Source organism: Ursus arctos, unplaced genomic scaffold (assembly GCF_023065955.2).
Source record: "Ursus arctos isolate Adak ecotype North America unplaced genomic scaffold, UrsArc2.0 scaffold_9, whole genome shotgun sequence".
In the NCBI taxonomy this organism is placed as follows: domain Eukaryota; kingdom Metazoa; phylum Chordata; class Mammalia; order Carnivora; family Ursidae; genus Ursus; species Ursus arctos.
The window spans coordinates 4,732,685-4,751,110 of record NW_026623111.1 but is presented as its reverse complement, the minus strand read 5'-3'; the positions used below and the strand labels follow the sequence as shown (position 1 = coordinate 4,751,110).

The 18,426-nt window shown below is 58.3% G+C and overlaps 1 protein-coding gene across 2 annotated transcripts in view; it reads right to left on the bottom strand.

Annotated features, from left to right (window-relative positions):
- Positions 1-18,426, bottom strand: part of PPP2R2C (protein phosphatase 2 regulatory subunit Bgamma) — a 130,329-nt gene that overhangs the window by 10,365 nt on the left and 101,538 nt on the right. For both annotated transcript variants that reach the window (XM_044389728.3, XM_044389729.3), the window contains exons 6-8: positions 13,034-13,198; positions 5,827-5,996; positions 488-579 (exon numbers count right to left, since the gene is read on the bottom strand). In XM_044389728.3, the coding sequence (XP_044245663.1) occupies positions 488-579; positions 5,827-5,996; positions 13,034-13,198 (427 nt within the window). The remainder of the gene's footprint in view (positions 1-487; positions 580-5,826; positions 5,997-13,033; positions 13,199-18,426) is intronic.

Sequence of the window (18,426 nt, the reverse complement as noted above, 5' to 3'; positions counted from 1 at the left end):
GCTATCAGGAGCTCTTATCAGGCCATTTCCCTGGTGGGTGGGGCTGTGAGATGTGGCCGATGTGGGGGAGACCAGGGGGCTTGATGTAGGGGAGCCGCCAGAAAGAGGCGGGTGCAGCCATGATGCGGAGTGGGGGTAGGGCGCACGCAGCACACCGGGGGCTGAAGCTCTCTGCCCCATGGAGGCCCAGGCACCGGGAGCAGCCCAGGGAAGTGGCCGTGCAGCTAGGGGGCTAGGGACCCGGAACAGACTGTTTCCACTACCAAGACCGGAGACCGGGGGCTCGGAGTGGAGGCCGGTGGCGTCGCGTCCTATCCCGCCCCACATGGGAGGGCTGAGCACTCTGGGTGCTGCCAGAGCCGTGGGCCCCCTCCGACACCTTCATTCACCACGTCTCACAAACAGAACAGCACATTCCGCACGATGCTAGGTCAGCAGCCAAGGCCCTGCCCAGCGACGGGGCCTCCGTCCCAGGTCTGCGGGTTACCTGTCACTCCCGTTCCAGGCACATTCAAACTTGTCGAAAATGCAGTCGTTCTCATAGAGGGAACAGAGCTTGCTCCGAAGGTAATCGTGGACCTAGTGAGAGAAGACGCAGGGTGAGCTGGGGTGTGGGGGGGGGGGTCCGGATGACCCTCCCGACTCAGCCCTGCTCATTGAGAAGGGCCCGCTGCTTGTCACGGCTGACCCCTGAGCTGTGGCCAGAGAGGGGACAGTCACAGCGACAAAGGGATCCACACTGTAGGAACCAAATCCCAGCTCCGCCCCTCCCCCTGCTGTGTGATCCTGGACAAGTGACTTCCCCTCTCTGAGCTTTCGTTTCTTCCTCCTTTGAGCGGTAAGAGCACATACCTCACGGACTGCTGTGGGATCAACCAGAGAAGACTGCCTGGTATGGGGTCCTGCCCTCTGAGGAAAGTCACGGTCACCATGAGCACAAATCATGGAGGAAAGGGGAGGGGAATGCACACGGGCCTCTTGAACACGCTCTCGGTTAGGCATCACCTGTCCTGTTTTGTGGATGAGGCACTGACCCTCAGAGAGGGTGAGTAACTGGCCCAAAGTCACACAGCTTGTAAGTGGAAGACCAGGACCCTCTTCCAGAGTCACCTGACACCACGGGAGAGACGGCGATGCCTCTGTGGCCCGCGTCCTTCTCGCAGCAACCTGACCGACAAGCTCTACACCCAGAGGGCCTCGTGGGGGCCCGCTCCCTGCCGCGGATGTGGTCCTGCCCTCTGGGTAGGGGAAGGAGAGGGGTACAGTGGTAACCAAAGCCCGAACGCCTGGCTCTACCCCTCACTGTGTGACCCAGAGAGTCACTTAACCTCTGTGAGCCTAAGTTTCCCACCTAGAAAGGGGGTCATGAGACCCCTCCAAGCAGACAAATGAGGGGCAAAGCGCCCATAGGTATTTGGGACCCTGATTAACTCTGGAGGGACAGAAATACACGCTCAACTCCTGTTGGGCAGTGGCTCGGGCCACAAGCCAGGGTCAAGTGCAGGGGCGGGGGGGAGAGGAGAGGAGAGAAGGGGACGGGAGAGGAAAGAAAAAGGAAGTGTTCATCCTTTTCTGTCTGGGAACCTCTTATTCATCTTTAAAAGGAGGGGTCCCCACCGGCTGCCTCCACGGGTCCCCAGACTGAGCTGCCTCATCTCCCCCGAGTGTCACAGGCCTCTGTGGCTCCTGCCTGACTTTCTGTGTTCATGGGGACCCCCATCCCTCCGAAGGTTCGCCCCGGTCTCACGCAGTGACTTCCCCCCCTGCCCACCCACCCACGAAGGGGGCTCCACGGCCCCTCCGTCCCCACTCCTGCCTGCACGCCTGTGCGATCCTCTCCATGCTTTGACGACCAAGCACACAGAGGACCAACCAGCTGCCAAGAGGATGGGCAAGAGGCCCCTCGAGGCTGCCCACTGCTGAGCCCCTGGTCCCTCCACAGTCCCCCATCCTTCCCGGTACAAAGGCCACTACAACAGCATCCCTCCCCAAGCCCCTTGTCGGCCACACCCCACAGGCAGCTGGTCCAGAATCCAAAGTGACCCAGAGCCGCCGCTTCTCACCACGTCCTGTGCTGGTACCTCTCCAAGCGCCACCTCCCAGCTCGTGGCAAACGCCTCCTGACTGCTGTCCCTGTCTGCCTGCGCCCCCCACCCCAGTCTCGCTCCAGGGGCAGCCAAGCAGTCCCCTAAGAAACCAACTTGGATCATGTCACACCACCGCTCAAGACCCTCCAGGGCTCGCAAACCCCCTGGGCCCTGCCCCCAATCACTTCTCTGACCTCAGACTCTTCTTCTCTCCCTCCTGCTCACGCTGCTCCAGCTGGCTCCCTGTTATTCCTTGACCACACTAACCATGTGCCTGCCTCAGGGCCTTTGCACTTACTGTTCATGCCTCCGGGAGCACCTTCTCCCAGATGGCCGATGCCCTCACCTCCCTCAGACTCCAGCACCTCTACTTTCTTTGCCTCTACCCCTGGTTTGCTCTATTTGTCACACTTTTTTCAGCCTGTGATTATTTTGCCTATCTGCTTGGTTTCCGGCCATATTTCCTGTAGGAACAGACGCCTCTCGAGGCAGGATCTGTTTTGTTCCTCAGAGTTTGCCAGTGGGGTGCACAGGGCCTGGTACATCACAGGAGCTCAACGTGCTTTTTAGAATGAATGAGTGGGGTTAGAGACTTGACTCATGGCCCTCCAGGTGCCACAAGGCTCTGGGTCGGGGGGAGGGCATGCAGTGGGAAGAGGATGGGCCTGCACCCAGCCAGAGGCTAGAAGGAGAAGGGTGAGCCTTGCTGTGGACTGGGAAGGGGGCTGAGAGGCAGAAAGGGGAGGGCCCAGGGGGCTGTGCTAGGGGACCCAAGGGAGGAGGCTGGGGTGGGGGTGGGGGTCTTGTGCATCTCCAAGACCCGGAGGGAGGGAAGCAGAGGGCAGGGCTCAGTGACACCTGGGAACAGCCCAAACCTGGGCTGGAGCCACTGGGTCAGGGACTCCCGCCTTCCTCCCATGGTGAGCGTGGGGGGTGGGGAGTAGCACCGGCTTCCACGGGAGCCGGCATGGCCAGGGGAAAGGCTGCATAGAGCCTGGCAGGAGGAATCATGCCAGGTGCACATTACGGCCCCAGGCTGCCTCTGATGGGACACTGGCCTGCTTCCGAGTCCCCGAGAAAAAGGGGAAACAGATGCAGGAGGGCACTGCTATTTCTTTCAGACAGGTGCCCGCCTCGCAGAGCCTCCCCCTCCCACTGAACCCGCTGGCCCGCGGTCGCACCAGGCCAAGGCTCACTGTGTGCCTGTCATCCAGGACCCTGGAGGGTGAGGCTGCGGCTCCTACTTCTCTCTGAGCCCGGGGTCTAGCCAGGCACAGAACACACTTGCCAAATACGTGTAACAACTCAGATGAACAGGGATAAATGGTGCCTGGCTTCACTGCCGGCCACAGACAGACTCTCAGGGGTTCGTGTTCAACCCCTCCAGGTCTGCACTGCTGTGTGCACTCCACTCCCTGTGTGATCACAGCAGCCTCACTGATGCACTTGTCCCAGCACATACGCGTGCACTGCTCTCCCTCTCCCTCTCCTGCGAGGTGAGCGCACCCTGCCCTCCTCTGGTGGCAGGGCAAGGAAGAGCGTGGGCTCCGGGGAAAGCAATCTCGGGTGTGCGGTTTGCCAGCTCCACTCCCCCAGATATACCATTTAATTCCATTTTCTCCAAATAACATGGGATCGACAGAACACTGGCCCCACTTCCCAGAGCAGCTGTGAGGCTTTAGAAGAGGAAAAGTGTGCCAAGGACTCAGCTCAAGGCAGCGCATGCCGAGGGCTGGCTCACTCAACACCCATCTCCACCCCCTCTCCCCTACCTTCCTCAGAGAGGCTGTAAAACTACTCGTTCCCCAGCCTGGTCACAGACTCATTCCAGCCAACAACTTGCAAGAATTCTTCTGAGGAGTGTTTTGGAAAAGCTTTTGTGCTCCCAAGAAAACATCCAATAGATCCAACCAGCACAGACTTTCACATTTCCTCCTATTTCCTTCCCGGAATACAGGCATAGTTCCTGGAGGCGTGGCAGCCATTTTGCCACCATGAGGTGTTGCACAGGAAGGCCGGGAACTTATATACAAATGATGGTGGACTAGATCACAGAAGGAGCTGTTGGGATACCAAGGAGGTGCTAGAGCCACTCGCTGTTTCTGGATGCCCCCTTCCAGACTTCTTCTGAGGGGAGAGAAGTCCCTATGTGTTCAGCACTGCAAGTCAGCCAACCACAACCCTACTGAGCACAGTTCTAGAGCATAATACCCAAAAATGTTAGTTACTGTGTTGGTTTTATGTAACTATTGTTATTTTAGAATCAATAGGCCAGCGGGCCAGAAGCCAAGCGGCCAGCGGGCCAGAAGCCAAGCACCCAGCTCTCAGCCTTGTCTCCAGAACAGTCTCCTTCCCCTTCACTGGGCCCTCACATGCTCTCAGGATCTCTGGAGGCAAGGGACGCTCCCCCTGCAAAATGCCCGTATTAAACACTGCACTAGTTTCAGGGTCTGTGGGCCTTTACTGACTCCAGGGCCTCGGAAGGCTGAGGGGCCCCGTGAACTTGGAGACAGTCATTTCCCGGGCTGGCGCCAGGAGGGGCTGGTCACTCCACACCTGAGCCGGGCTGTGTCATGTCTGCCCCAATCTCCAGCCTCTGCCATCGCCTGAGGTCAGAGGAGGGGCTGATCCCTCCCTGGGGTGGGCAGTGTGACGAGGGGCCTAGGTGACAACTGGGGGACTGGGCAGGACATCCAGTAAACACGTGGCTAGCAACGGGATGCCACCAGGAGCCATGGCGGCCCTTCCATGAGCCCTCCCCAGGAAGGAGTAGAAGCTCAGAGAAGGGTCTGAAGGGATCAGACATCCTTGTGGGTGTATGGCCTCCAGACTGAGCTCCCGGTCTCTCCCCTTGGGTCTGCACCCTTCCCAGTGAGGGCCCCCTGACTCCCAGGACACCCCTGACCCCAGGCCCTGGCAGGGACGGAGGACAGGGAAGGGGCTAGAAGGCCCCGGAGGCTCTGCGTCCGTCACTGCCCAGCTGCGAGGCAGGTCCCACTTGTCCTGGCCTCTTGTCACCCAGGTTCCCTTCTCACCACGTGGAGCTGATGGCACCCCCTTCGTGGGGACAGTAAGGGACAGAGGTGACAAATGTAGGTGACACCCTGTGGGCACCTAATACTTGGTGACACTGTGAAGGCTTGCCTGGGGCTTCTGATGGGGTCTTACTCTAACATCCCATGAATTTTGTTTTCTACCCCTAATAGACCTTAGTGGATCGTAACAGAAAACTGTAAGTAATACCTTTCCTGGGAGGGGTCCCCTGCTTCAGCCTAAGTGCCTGGTTTCCAAGGCCTGTGGCTGAGGATCTAGAAACATAGCATGCCCCCCCAGCCCCACTGCACATGCTCAGGAGGGGTGCTCCCCGGGGGGAGGGCAGGGCTTCTCCTGCCTTAACCTGGGGCCACAGACCCCAGCTCCGAGGAGGGACCGCGTCCGCACCCTGAGTCACCTGAATCCTCCAAGGGGGCCAGGCCTGAGGCTCATCCTCATTCCCCTGGGCCCCAGAGCGCAGAGGCCAGAGAGCGGGCAGGACCGAGCAGGCGCTTCAGCTCTCGGCCGAGCTGGGGGGCTGGGGACCGACTGCCTGACTTTCTGAGCCTTAGTGTCTTCGCCTCCGATACGGGCGTATGAAAGCCACCTCTGCGGCCAGGGACGCCCCCGGGGGGGGGGGGTGGATTCTGGGCCCGGGGAATGGAGACCGGGAGGGGCTCTGGTGTGTCTGGGCTGTGGCACCTACCTGGTAGGTCTCAATGGGCCTCGCCTCCATGTTCAGGTCCCAGACTTTGACCGTGAGATAATCGCGGGTCAGCATGTACCTGCCGCTGTGGCTGAACTTCACGTCTGACACGGAGGAGATGATCTCCGAGAAGAAGGAGCGGTTACTGGGGTCCTCGGGCTCTTCGAACACTGTGGGACAGAGAATGGATGGCCATCGCCGAGCTACTTGCCCCCACGGGCCACAATAGCAGATGACTCTGTTTCCATCCTGGACTCTCGCTGGATGGTCCTTCCTTCGTTCATTCATCAAACCCATAGCTAAACAGCTGTCAGGCAGGAGGCCTGAACGGACCCTCCGAGGAGGGAAGGAGCAGCTTTTGGACCAATGCTTATCGAGCACTCATCTCTCGGCCGGATTCTGTGCGGAGCCCTACCGGCGCACTACCTCGTCTAACCGCCTGATAAAAACCTCTGGTCAGTACCACTATCATTCCCATTTTTTAGCTGGGAAGACTGAGGCCTCGATGGCTAGAAGGCATGCCCAAGGTGCTGAGCTAGAAGGAAGTGGCGGAGTGGGGTTTGAACCCAGAGCGGCGCTCGCTGTGCTGCACTCTAACTGTCGCCTACCCGTGATGCTGAATGCCAGGCCCGTGAGGGGTTTAACCTTCTCACCTGCTGGGCAGCGTCCTGGACGAGGCCAGGCACTGCTTGGGACCCCGGGCCTCTGCTCATGCCGCACTGGACACTCGTGGCCGAGCCCTGCTGGCAGGCACGTTTGGTTCGGCTGCCACGGGGATTGTGGCAAAATCAAATCTCGCCACACATGGAGCCCGAGTCCCAAGTGCCACCTGCCCGCCACCTCCTGTTTTCTCAGACCAGGAGCTCCACACAGGAAGTTGCTTACATGGCTCCTGAAGCTGACCGTTTGCTGCCCCTACCCAGCGATCCCACTTGGGGACAGAGTGCACAGTGAGCGTATCCCCTCCCTGCTGCCCCCAAGAACCAAGCCTTCCCGACACACGGAGGTCCCCACACAGCAGGACCGGCTCTTCTGGGCTCCATCTGTTGCTGGCCGTCTCATCAGGCTGCCCACCAACACTCTCACTGGCTAATCAGTTCCCACAGTGGCCCCGGTGCAGGGTGGGGACCAAACACGACCCAAGCATCGCTGGAGCCAACCCAGCTAAGCCAGCATGAGCTCCGTAGGAGCCGGGCTGGGGTTGGCCTGGGGAGCAGGGACGAGGGTGGAGCGGTGGGCTGCCAGCTATTTCCCAGCCAGTCTGGAACGACTTAAACATTTGACAACCTTTCTAGCGGTCCCCATGGAAACCGGCTGAGTGGCCGCTCCGCCTGCTGGCCCCCGAGCCCCCAGATCTGAAATAGGGAAGCAGAGAGCTGATCACATGTCCCGAGAGGCTCACAAGTGTGCCCTGCCTGCCAGCCCCTCCCGGTCCCCAAGTCCCTCATCCTACTTCCAGCTCTGTCCCAGCCCTGGATCCCCCCACTTGGGAACCCCCCCATCTCCCTCCAGTCCCAGGTAGATGTGGTTCCTGCCACTAGGGGTCAGAACAAAAGATGAGTTAGAGACATAAAACATGGTCTGTCTCTTGCACCCCAACTTTGCACCCCGGGCCCGCCCTGCCGGTTTCCTCTGGCCAGCCTCCACCTAAGCCCCAGGGCCCGCCCGGCTCACTTCGCCCCTGCACCATGCAGACCATCTGGCAGGTCTTGCAGGGTAGGTCGGTGGGACCAGAATCGCAGAGGAGCGTCTGCTCTGGATTCCCAGAGCCACGGGCTGTGTCTCCTGCCAGCTTCGAGGAGCAAGACACAGCAAAGGTCAAAGGCCGGGAGGGTGCCCTAATCCATAGCGGAAGACAGAAGGACCAGACGGCCTCTGTCACCTCCGCTCTGGGTGTACACGGGCATTTCCAAGGGCTTTCTAAGCACAAAAGGGACGAGGGCTGCACAGAATGACCGGGAAGGGACACCGACAGGCGTGAGAAAATCATACCTAGAAGTTCTTTTTTATTGTTCAAACATTCCTGTGAAATTGTTGATGGGATGATGGAGCAGAGGTGGGAGTACCGCACTCTGGGGATGGAGGAAGGGCCTCGAGCTGAGGGACACAGTGGCCTCTAGAAGCCGAAAAGTCTCGGGAACAGTCTCCCCTGAGGCCTCGGGAAGAAATGCAGCCCTGCCTGACTTCTAGACCTCCGCCCTCCAGAGCCGTAAAAATACGGCTGTTTTTTTGTGCTGTTTACTCCACGAAATTTGTGGCGACGTGTTACAGCAGCACGGGAAACCCGCACGTGCCGCGTGCTCGTCTGCGGACGGACAGCTGCACGCCCCCATCGCAGGGCGGGGAGAGGATTTATCAAGACCTCAGCTCCGAACAGCAGCACCACGTGTAGCAAGCATGCAACAAATGTCAGCCGGGCTGTTTCTGCCCCAGCTCCGGGCCAGCACGTCGCAGGGCTCCCACGAGGGGCAGCGACTAACATGGTCCCCTATTCTGGGGACCCCCGGGCCCCGGCCCAGCACACGCTCTGTGCTGTCAAAAGGAGAAATAACTGTCTATTTTGAGGCATCACGGAGGGTGTTTCCATGGTTACCCTGTCTTAATGACTAGCAGACAAAAGACTCGAATTTCCACTGCTTCGGAGGAAGATGTGAGGCTGTGGGCTGGGCAGCAGCGAGGCCCAAGCACCCCAGCTCTGCCCCGACGGAGGCCCCGGGAAGCCACTGCACCACTTCGTGCCTCGGTTTCCTTGGCTGTCCCAGGGCAGAAGCAAACATCCACTTGTGATCCAGGACGCTGTTCGTCCAGTGAAGGGAGGGTCCCTGTTTCACCTGTTGGGAGGATAACGTCATGACCACGCATCTCCGGGTGCCACTGCCAGCCACTGCTGAGTCTGGAGCAGCCCCCGGATCAACGGACAGAAGGCCGGAACGACAACCACTTGTGCTCTGATTTGAAACAGCCGCACCGGCATCCTGCGAACTGGCTGCCGGCTGCCCGCCTGACCACTCGGGAGGGCTGAGAGTAGCACGGTCCGATCCGGTGAAGCAGACGGTCCATCCGCTCACTACCAACACCAGTACAGAGAGCACGAACACAGGCGCAAAGCACACTTGGCGGAAAAGACTGTGAACGATCCCTTTACGGGCATTAAAGGGGAGGTTCCTGCGTGGGATAGTGAGTTTGAGAACGAAAAAAATTCTAGAGAAAAAAATTTAAAATACAGCATCTATTCCAATGAGCAAACCTGTGTAAACCAACCATCAAAACAGATCTACGCACCAGTTGCACTAAGACTGCAAATTAGAGATTAAACTAACTGTTCTGGGCAGAGAGAGAGTGGCCCAGCTCGTTTTACAAGAGTAGAAGAATCCTAATAAAACTGGGCAAAGAGAGTGTACAAAAAAGACAGCTGAAGACTGACTTCCACTTCACCTATGAATATTTATGCAAAAAGCAGAACTTTTGCATTTATTCAAAAACATCTCAGCAAGAGCCCTGCCCCCAGGGCCACCCAGGCACAGCACGAGATCACGGTGGGCAGAAGCCACGGTGACCCTCACTTCATGCCTGGGCCCTGCAAAAAAGCCTTCTGGAACCTCCATGTGATCTCTGAGCAACTCTGAAGTTGTTATGCTCCCAGAGGCCCTGGGAGAGGAGGCGAGAAACACAAATGGAGTTGAGTCATCCAAAATGAAGTTCGAGTTCTTGCACTCTGAAGTTTGTGGGCTGATTCACACGCAGCGCAGACATACCCCCCCCCCCCGCCCCGGGCGTGTGACAACTGCGGCCCTGGAATCCGCGTGAGTACCTGCTCACTCAGACCCCTGGGGAACCAGATGACAAAAGCCAAGGGGGACTGACTTCCACCTCCAGCCCGCGGAGAAACGTCATTCAAACAGCGTGGGGTGCATGAAGGTGTCTCTCTACCCCCGGATACCACCAGCCTCCCTGCACACACACCTGTTTCCTGATTCAGGGGTGAAATCCGAGCTAAAATGCAAATACACAGACAGATGTAGAGAAGAACACGATATCACTTTCCAGAGCCTACTGCTCAGGGACTACTTCTTGGCGTAGTTCTCTCCCCTATTTTCTGTTTCCATTTTTGGGGGAAAATAGTCATCGCCTTGCTTTCCTACCCCCATCAGATATTTTAACATAATCATTTCCTCATGTCATTAAAAATCTTCTAAATCAATATTCTAAATGACTGAACAACATAGCAGTATACAGATGGCATCATCATTCACTTGTCATTTGCTCTGTTGGACGTCTACAGTGTTTCTGAATTTGGCCCCTATATAAAAGGTTGGACCATGAAGTCTCATCCTACTTCCTTCCCATGGGGCTCGCACAGGCTCAGGCTGGGCCCAGGAGTGAAGCCCAGACTCTTCCCCAACCTCGTTCCGTGCCAGACTGACCCAGAGCTGCACATGGACAGATAAACGGGCCACCTGTGGCCTGAGCCACAGAATCATGGCCCCCAGAGCGGTCTGTGACCTAATCCACAGCACCTGGGAATATGTGATGTCACGTGGCAAAGGGGAAACTAAGGTGGCTGATCAGCTAAATTATCCAGATGGGCCCAAAGGAATCCCCAGGGTCCTTAAACGGGGCAGTGGAGGCAGGAGAGGCAGAGTGAGGGTGACGCAGCATGAGAAAGCCTACAGCCAGGGCTGGCTGTGCAGATGGAGGAAGGGACGGGGAGCCACGCACCGCAGGAGCCCCCAGAGGCTGGAGAAGGGGAGGTATGGATTCCCCCACCCCCCACAGCCTCCAGCAGGAACCAGCTCTGCTGACAGCCTGATTTTTCTCGGGTAAGACCCATGTCAGACTTCTGAACCGCAGAACTGTAAGAGAAAAAGTACTGTCTGTGGTCGTTTGTTTGGGCGGCCCCAGGACCCCGATAGAGCGCTGGGCTGCTCCTAGGGGGCTGGGCGTCATCCACACGCACACCTGGGCTTCCTGTCCATCCAAACACTGACAACTCTACACCGTTATCTCCAGCCGGGACCCCGCCCCTACTCCAGCCACCTGGTTGCCTTCTTGACAGCCCTCCCTGGAGCGCAGCACGATCTCACACGTACCGTGTCCGACATCGGCCCGTTGGTCCCATCTCTGCTCCTGGCTGCCCCGCTCCCAGCATGCCCGTTGTCTGTCTCAAGACAGGACCCCACCTTCACCCGCCCCACAAACCAAACCTCAGATGGAGTCATCATGGTCCACACCCCACTTGGCAAAGCCTGGCCAGTTCAGCGTCCAAAGAACACCCAGAATGGGGCCTGTCTCCCCAGCTTGGCCATCCCACCCAGGGTGCACTGTTTCTTCTCAACGAAACCTGGCAGGGGCTCCTCCCACCCCGGCTTCCATGTTGACCCCTCTTGCAATTTCTTCTTTCCAAACAGGTGTCTCGTAAGATCCTGCCCCGTCCTCAACCCCCTGCTGGTTTCTCACCTCACTTAAAATAAAACCAGATTCTTCCTGTGACCTACAGGTGTCCTAAGTCAGCCACCTTGTATGTCTCTCTGACCTCAGCTCCCGACACCCTTCCCCTTGGTCACTGCACTCTGGCAATGCTGGCGCACCCCCATCTCAGAGCCTGTGGTGTCCCCCTTCTAGAACATTCTTCCCCCAGAGATTGCATGGCTCATCCCTCAACACCTCGGGGTGTCTGTTCCATTGTAACTTCTCCAGTGAGAGGGCCCTCCCTGAGCTCCGCTCCTTGGGGGCTGTTGTTGACATCTGTCACCACCTCCTGACATCACACGACCCAGTGACGAGTTCATCATTGTCCGCTGGTTCCTGCTGCACCACCATGGCAGGAAGTGTCCGGAGCACAGCAGGTGGTGACCCCAGCTCTGCTCAGAGGGAGACCTGCTCTTCCCACCCTCAGTGCTGGCCACTCAGCCCTTGGAATTTGCAAGTGCAAACCCAGAAAAGGGATGTCCTGCCCTGTGACAAAGCCAGCGAGGAAGCCCCGGAGAGCGACTGCAGAGCGTGGGCTTGCCCAGAGAAGAGCAGTGCGGTGAGATGTGGGGGGACAGGACTCGGCCAAGGAGTGGGGACGGGCTGGCAGCCACAGAGAGTCCTGAGCGTGAGTCCCTGCGAGCAGCTGAGAGCCACCCTCTTGGGCTGCCCAAGGAAACCAGGCTCCCAAGGGGAAGAGAGTGACCCAGTCCCTCCCAACAGACCTTGATAAAACCGCTTCCAGGGGCCTGCACGTCATTCATTCATTCATTCAAGTGCTTACTTCCAGACACTGTTGTAGGCACTGGGGTAGATACAGAGATGAACCAAAGTCCCCGCCCTCCTGACAGGGTCCCGTCTGTCCCTGTTCCCCTGCTGCCACTGCACAGTCGTCCAGAGAGGACACCACGGCCTGAACCCCTGATCTTCTCCCTTCGGGGGCCTCTGGGGAACCCAGCACCAAGCAGCTCAGCCTGGAGGTGAGAGCCCCACTCAGGGCATCTCAGAGTCCTGGGTTCAAGTCCTGCCTCCCCACTCGTCACTTTGGGTGACCTTGGACCCATCCCTGGAGCCTCAGTTTCCTGTCACGTTCAGGACTCCATCAGAGCTTGTGTGAGGATGAGATGTGGGTGACAGCTGTCTGGGTGCCTGGCCCAGCACATCCAGTGAGTGTGAGCCGTCGTGTGGTCACGGAGGTTGTCCTATCACGTTCCCTGGGCCTCGCTCAGCCCAGACCCCCATGGCTGGAATGGGGGTCCCTACGGCACTCCTGCCCACCCCCAGCTGGCCTTGCGGTGGGCTCCAGCAAGAGGAAGCGACCTCGCAGAGCTCACAGGCTGCTGGGGAAGACACCCCAGCCCACAGAAAGTTCTTCAGGGTGTGGCTAGTCTGAGAGAAGGGAGCTCTACGGACTCTAGGGGCATGGAGAAGGGGCCTGAACTAATGTGGGGGTCAGGGAAGGCTTCCTGGAGGAGGTGACTGCTGAGTATGGTCCCTCCTTAGCTTCTGGTTCCTAGCTTACTCCTTGACCTTTGTTTTAGCTGCCTGGTCCCTGGAAGCTGGGCAGCATCTGTCCGTGGACTCAGGGGGCAGGGGTGGCAAGACCAGGATCCCCCTGCCCCAGCCAGTGCAGAACATACCTATGCCACTCCCATCCGTCCCGGGGCACCAGCCTCAGGAAGGGCGCTGCCCTGCCGCCCCCACTCTGTACTGGGTCCCAGCTGGCACGGACGCTTACGTTTAGAGTGCTTGTCACACAGGGCGGCTGCACGCATGTCGCAGAGACGCAGGGAGCCCTTGCTGCTGCTATAGACGAACAGGTTGCAGTGGTGGGGGTGGAACTCCGACGCCGTGATCACCTCCGTCAGGTCCTCCATGTTGGCCGGCTTGATGTCCACGATGTCTGGCCCCGTCAAGGAAGGGGCGGAGACGGGAGCGCACCCTCGCTGCTCTGCCATCCCATCTACCCTGCGTCTGAGCCACGTCTCCATCCCCGAGACCCCTGGACAAAGCCCCAGACAGTCTCTGAGCTGCAGACCGGCATGTCCAACCGCCTGCTGGCTGCCCCGTCTGGGTGCCGTCCACTGTCCCTGCAAGGCTGGACCCGCCGCCTCCCTCTCCCCCTGACCTGTGCCCTCTCCCCAGCCAGCACCCACCAGCTGCCCAGCCTCCGTCCACCCCACACACCAGGTGCCAAGCAGAAGGCAAGGAGCGTCTGAGCGCCTAGTACACACGTGCTGGGCTCTCGGTGAGCAACTTCGAGTTCTCGCCGTCACTCTGTGAATTGTGGCCTGGAGCGGAGTGTGCGGGCAGCCCCACCTCCAGCACTCCCACCCCTTCTGTCCACAGCATCAAGATTCTCCTTGGGGAAAAGGTTCTCTGCCTTTCTGCGTTCTCACTCTCATCTGTGCCTTCCACTCCACGGACAATCTCCACGAGGGATGAGCACGTGGCCTCAGAGGTGCCAACACAGGGACTCCAGACTTGAGATGCAGGGCATGCTGGGAGCAGCTCTGTCGTCTCTGCTGGGCTGGGTGGTGTGCAGAGGAGGGGCCTGTACGTGCTGGGACAAGGGAAACCTGGAGCCTTTGGGTGGGGCAGACCGGCCCAAAGACAGTGGAGGCAAAGACCAGCAATGCCATTTGAATCCTGAATCAGGCTGCACTGGAAGCCATGAGCCTTGGACCATTATGCGTGGGAGCCAATAAATTCATTTTCTGTTTAGGATCAAGAATTCTGTTGTTTGCAAAATAAGTATCCCTGACAGATACTCTAGAGCCCAGAGAGGGTAAGCAGCTTGCCCAGGATGGCTCAGCAGCAAGGAGTAAGTCTATGTTCCTGTCCATCGCTTGTTGCCTAAAGCAGCAAATCCGATCCCTTGCTGTACCACTCAAGGCCTGGCAGAGCCCCTCTCTACCTCCCCAGCTTCGGATGCAACTAGTCACTGGGCCCTATAGGCGCTTTTCTCTCTGACAGGGAAACCCTGGTGTCTGGTCTCCCCAGCCCTGTGTGGGGCTCTCCAGCCAGTCCTCCCTGGCTGAAATGCCCTCTCCTCCTTCTGCATCTGTGTGTGGGTCCTGGAATCAGAGTCTGGGCTTCGAATCCTAGCTCTGCCCCTCCTGCCCGTGCAATCGAGGGGGAGTTCCCAGGTCTTCATGCGTCTGTTTCCTCATCTGTAAAATGGGCCAACAGTTCCCACAGAGTCTTGCTGTGAAAATTAGAAGAGGCCAAGCCCCTCGCTCGCTGCTTGACACATCACAGAGCTCAGTGAGTATCAGGGACATTACTGCTTTTTATTACCTGGAAAATACTGACTGAAACACTGAGATTCGCCTGCCATCAGCCCTCCCTCCTCTCCCACTGCAGCCTCAATAAAGGGACATTCTGTGACTTTTGTAAATACGAGAGTTTATAAAACATCACAAAAAACTGTTGAATCTGTGACCAGAGGCACCGAGGACGGTGTGTGTGCTCAGACTTAAATATTGCTTCTGGAAGCACCTTGTTAACCAGAAACTTAGAATCACATAAAAATACAGAGAGGAGGAGGAAGGAGCCTGGCCTGGTTTCCCAGGAAACTGTGGTTTTCTGGGATGATAAGAAGCAGAGATCAAATCGTGAAAAATGAGACTGAACAGTAAGAGAGAAAAAGCCAAGACTTCCGTGCTGCTAATTCCATCCCCGTCCTTCAGGGGCTAAGGGCCTACAGATGCCTGCTCAGGAACGGCTTCCGTTTCTCCCCCAACCTTAAACTGGTGCCCATGCGGCCGTTTTGAAATGAAACACGAGCACAGCACCTGTTTGAGCACCAGGGGAACTAAATTCTTTCCGCAGAACTCGGGCCACAAAAGTTCAAGGAAGCTTGGGGGACACAGAAGTGCCCAGGCCTCAGGGAACGCAGGTCGGCTTGGCGACCCAGGGTGTCACGTATTAGGGGACACGTGTTTACACCGTGTTTCATCAGGCTACGACTTCTGGGGGAGCAGGACTTCGTGGGTAAGAGGGAAATGCCTTGCCCACCACTCCAGCTTCTCTTCCGGGGTGGGGGGACACCTGTCCGTGCGCCCCATGGAACTCAGGGTAGCCGCGCCCTTGTTGCTTTTCTCAAAGAATGGAGGGCAGAGTGACAGATGCCAGGTGTCACTCCCGGGCTGAAGCTTTGAGTGCCAGCAGGCCGGGACACTTCCCCCTCTGCTGTGGGACCTGTGCCTCAGGGGGCCTGCTACGAGATACCCCTGGGCTGTTTCAAGCCTCCGAGACTTTCCAGTCATCTGTTTCTGCACAGAACCTCCCCTCCCGACCCACTCAGCATCCAAACCTCTTCACTTTCCCACCTCGGGGTGTTCTAGGACGCAGTTCAACGGAGAAGCATCAGAGGTGTGACGTCTGAACCCAATCGCTCTGCCTGCACCAAGACCAAAACTCGCGCACATTCAACGACGATGACTGTTTACGACCGTCGCTCATCATGAGTCACAGGCAGGAGCTCAGTCCCCAGCATCTGGCTCGGGGAGATGGAGGCTGATGCTCATGAAAATCTCTCCGCCAAGATGGGAAGACTGGGAAGCTGTGCACACGGGGCCCGGGAAGGGAGCGCGGGGCGGGGGGGCTCAGAAGCCTCCTCTCCCAGCCCCCACATGCTGCTCCCAGACCCATAAGGGGCCCACGGTCAAGCGAATGGGTGTGGCTTCTTTGCTGGATTCCCGAGCGCATGCATCCTGCCGCCCCATCATGCTTAACCACTCCTGACAGCCTCCTGACAACACTCGTTAGAAACAGGTACGAGGAATGACAGCTTTTAGAAGTACATGGGGCTCAATGACGTCTGCAGCCCTCCGCAGTGAACAGGCCCGAACCAGGCAGCACAGAGGCGAGGCACAGGGACCGAGGGTCTTGTGTGTGGGCTCGGGAGACAGAGCCTCCGATGCCGGGGTCCTGCTGACAGCCCAGGACCACAGCTCTTACAGCCCAAGCATCACTAGGAAATCTCTTGCTGCCTCAAACAAAGGACTCTGGATACAGGGGGTGCTGGGGAAAGATGGATGGGAAATATTTCCACGTGACCCCGGTGGAGGAAGACAAAACCACAGTCACGGCTAACGTGCTGGGGCCCCCGCAGGGCAAGGGCTCCCTAAGGCAGGGCAGGCAATCTCGCGCCTCTGAATCCCAGGGCCCAGAGTCATGCCTGCATCTCCCGGGACAGCACCGCATCCTTCAGGGCACGGCCACCCAGCCTGATCCCAGGGCGGTCTCTCCAAGACCTCCTGCTCAGCTCACCACAGGACCTGTCCTTCACCTGCTGCCTGGCTCCTCGCGGGTGCAGCTGGGTACTGAGGGGGGCTGTCCCTGTCAAATTCCCTTCATCTGATCATAAAGCCGGGCCTGAAGGCAGACTCCTCACAAGGGAGGCAGGTTTGGAAGAAGACTCCATAGCGTGATAATTGCACCCCACATGGATGCTGCAAACACTTCTCCTGGACTCACACCTGTGTGGCCTTGTGCACGTGGACCAGGAGGCATCTGGTCCAACTGTGACCGTATGTGGTGGCTTTGACTTTGGCACGACCTACGCTGGGTGGGAAGCTAGGGGCCCGGGACTCAGCCTGTGGTCTTAGCTCTCTGGAAAGCTCAGTGCCGTGTGCAAACGTCATTCCCGTTCCTCAAGCCTCAGTATTCCCCATTTGCAAAATGGGGGGTTGGGCATGACCCTGGAGCACTGACCCCCCCAGGTGGCCTCTCCCCCATTTCATGGTCAGATGCATCAATTCCCCTTGTACACGGCGCTCACAAAGTTCCAGGCAAGCTGGCCTCCCTGGGGAACGGGCGTAGTTAGACTCAGCTACAAGCCCTCCATCCCTCCCCTGCAAAGCCGTAGAATTATTCATGCGCTGTTTTCCATCTCATTGTGCCCACCCCGCCCCCCCCAGGTCTGATGGGCTTTCGTTTAACCTCTGGTCACATCTTGGCAACTAAGTTTGCCGACAGGAAGGTGGAGAGAGGTGCAGGTCACACAGGGAGGAGGAGGAGGAAGGGAGAAGGTGAACTCACTCAGTTCGACTGAGCGCAGGGGGTCTTTCTCCAGAGCAGCACGTTGAATTGGTCGCTCCCTAGCCCACATCCACAACCTCACCCCCAGAAACTGTGAATGTGGCCTCAATGAGAAAAAGAGTCCTTGTAGATACAATGAAGGATCTTAAGAGGAGGCCATCCGGGATTCCCGGAGTGGCCCTAAACCAGTGACAAGTGTCCTTCTAAGAGACCCCCAGAGGGCACAGGACCACGGAGGCAGGCCAGAGTCAGGCGGCTGCCAGGAAGGCCTGGGGCCCCCAAAAGCTGGGAAAGGCAGGACGGAGCCTCCCCGGGAGCCTCCAGAGGGAGCACGGCTCTGCCAGCATTAACTGTAAACTTCTGGCTCCCGGAACTGGAGGAGATTTCTGTTGTAAGCCACCCAGTTTGCGGACATTTGTTCCAGCATGCACGGGAAACTGACACTGGCTTGCCTATGGGAGCTGGGCAGCAGTGGCCTGGCCGTGGCACTACTGCCACAGTGCTTACTGGTTGGCTGCCCACCTCCCCAGTGAGGGCAGGGACCTGTCCTTCTGCGTCGCTGCTGCACATTCCGTGTCTGGAGCAGCGCCCGGCACATGGCAGGTGCTTTGCGGAACAGCTGCTGAAGTCGGTGAACCCCCCAGCGTGTCGGGGGCCCCTGGGACCCGCGCCGGGGCAGCACAGGGAGTGTCCCCCCATCTCAAGGGGAAGAAGCCCTTAAAGTGGTGGCGAAGCACAGGCTCAGGGAGACGCCAGACCAGGGGGGTGGGGGAGGGGGTCCTCGAGGAGGGGACCAGCACTGACAAGGTTCATTAAAAGAGCCACCCCCCTGCAGCGCATAGCAAGCCTTGCAGCAGCCACGAAAGTGCTCAAGGGCGCCGCGGAAACCGGAAACACGCTGTGCATTGGTTTCTGCGAGGTTCACGGGAAGGTCGCATTCCCCACAGCGCCGTCCTTCAGTCCCCACTGCATTCTGCTCAGAGACCCGCTAGCACTCAGCTTTTCAGGCGGCGACCACTGGCTGACCTGTCTGCTTCGCTCCTCTGAGTGCGCGCAAGGTCATGTTCCTGTCTGTACACCTAG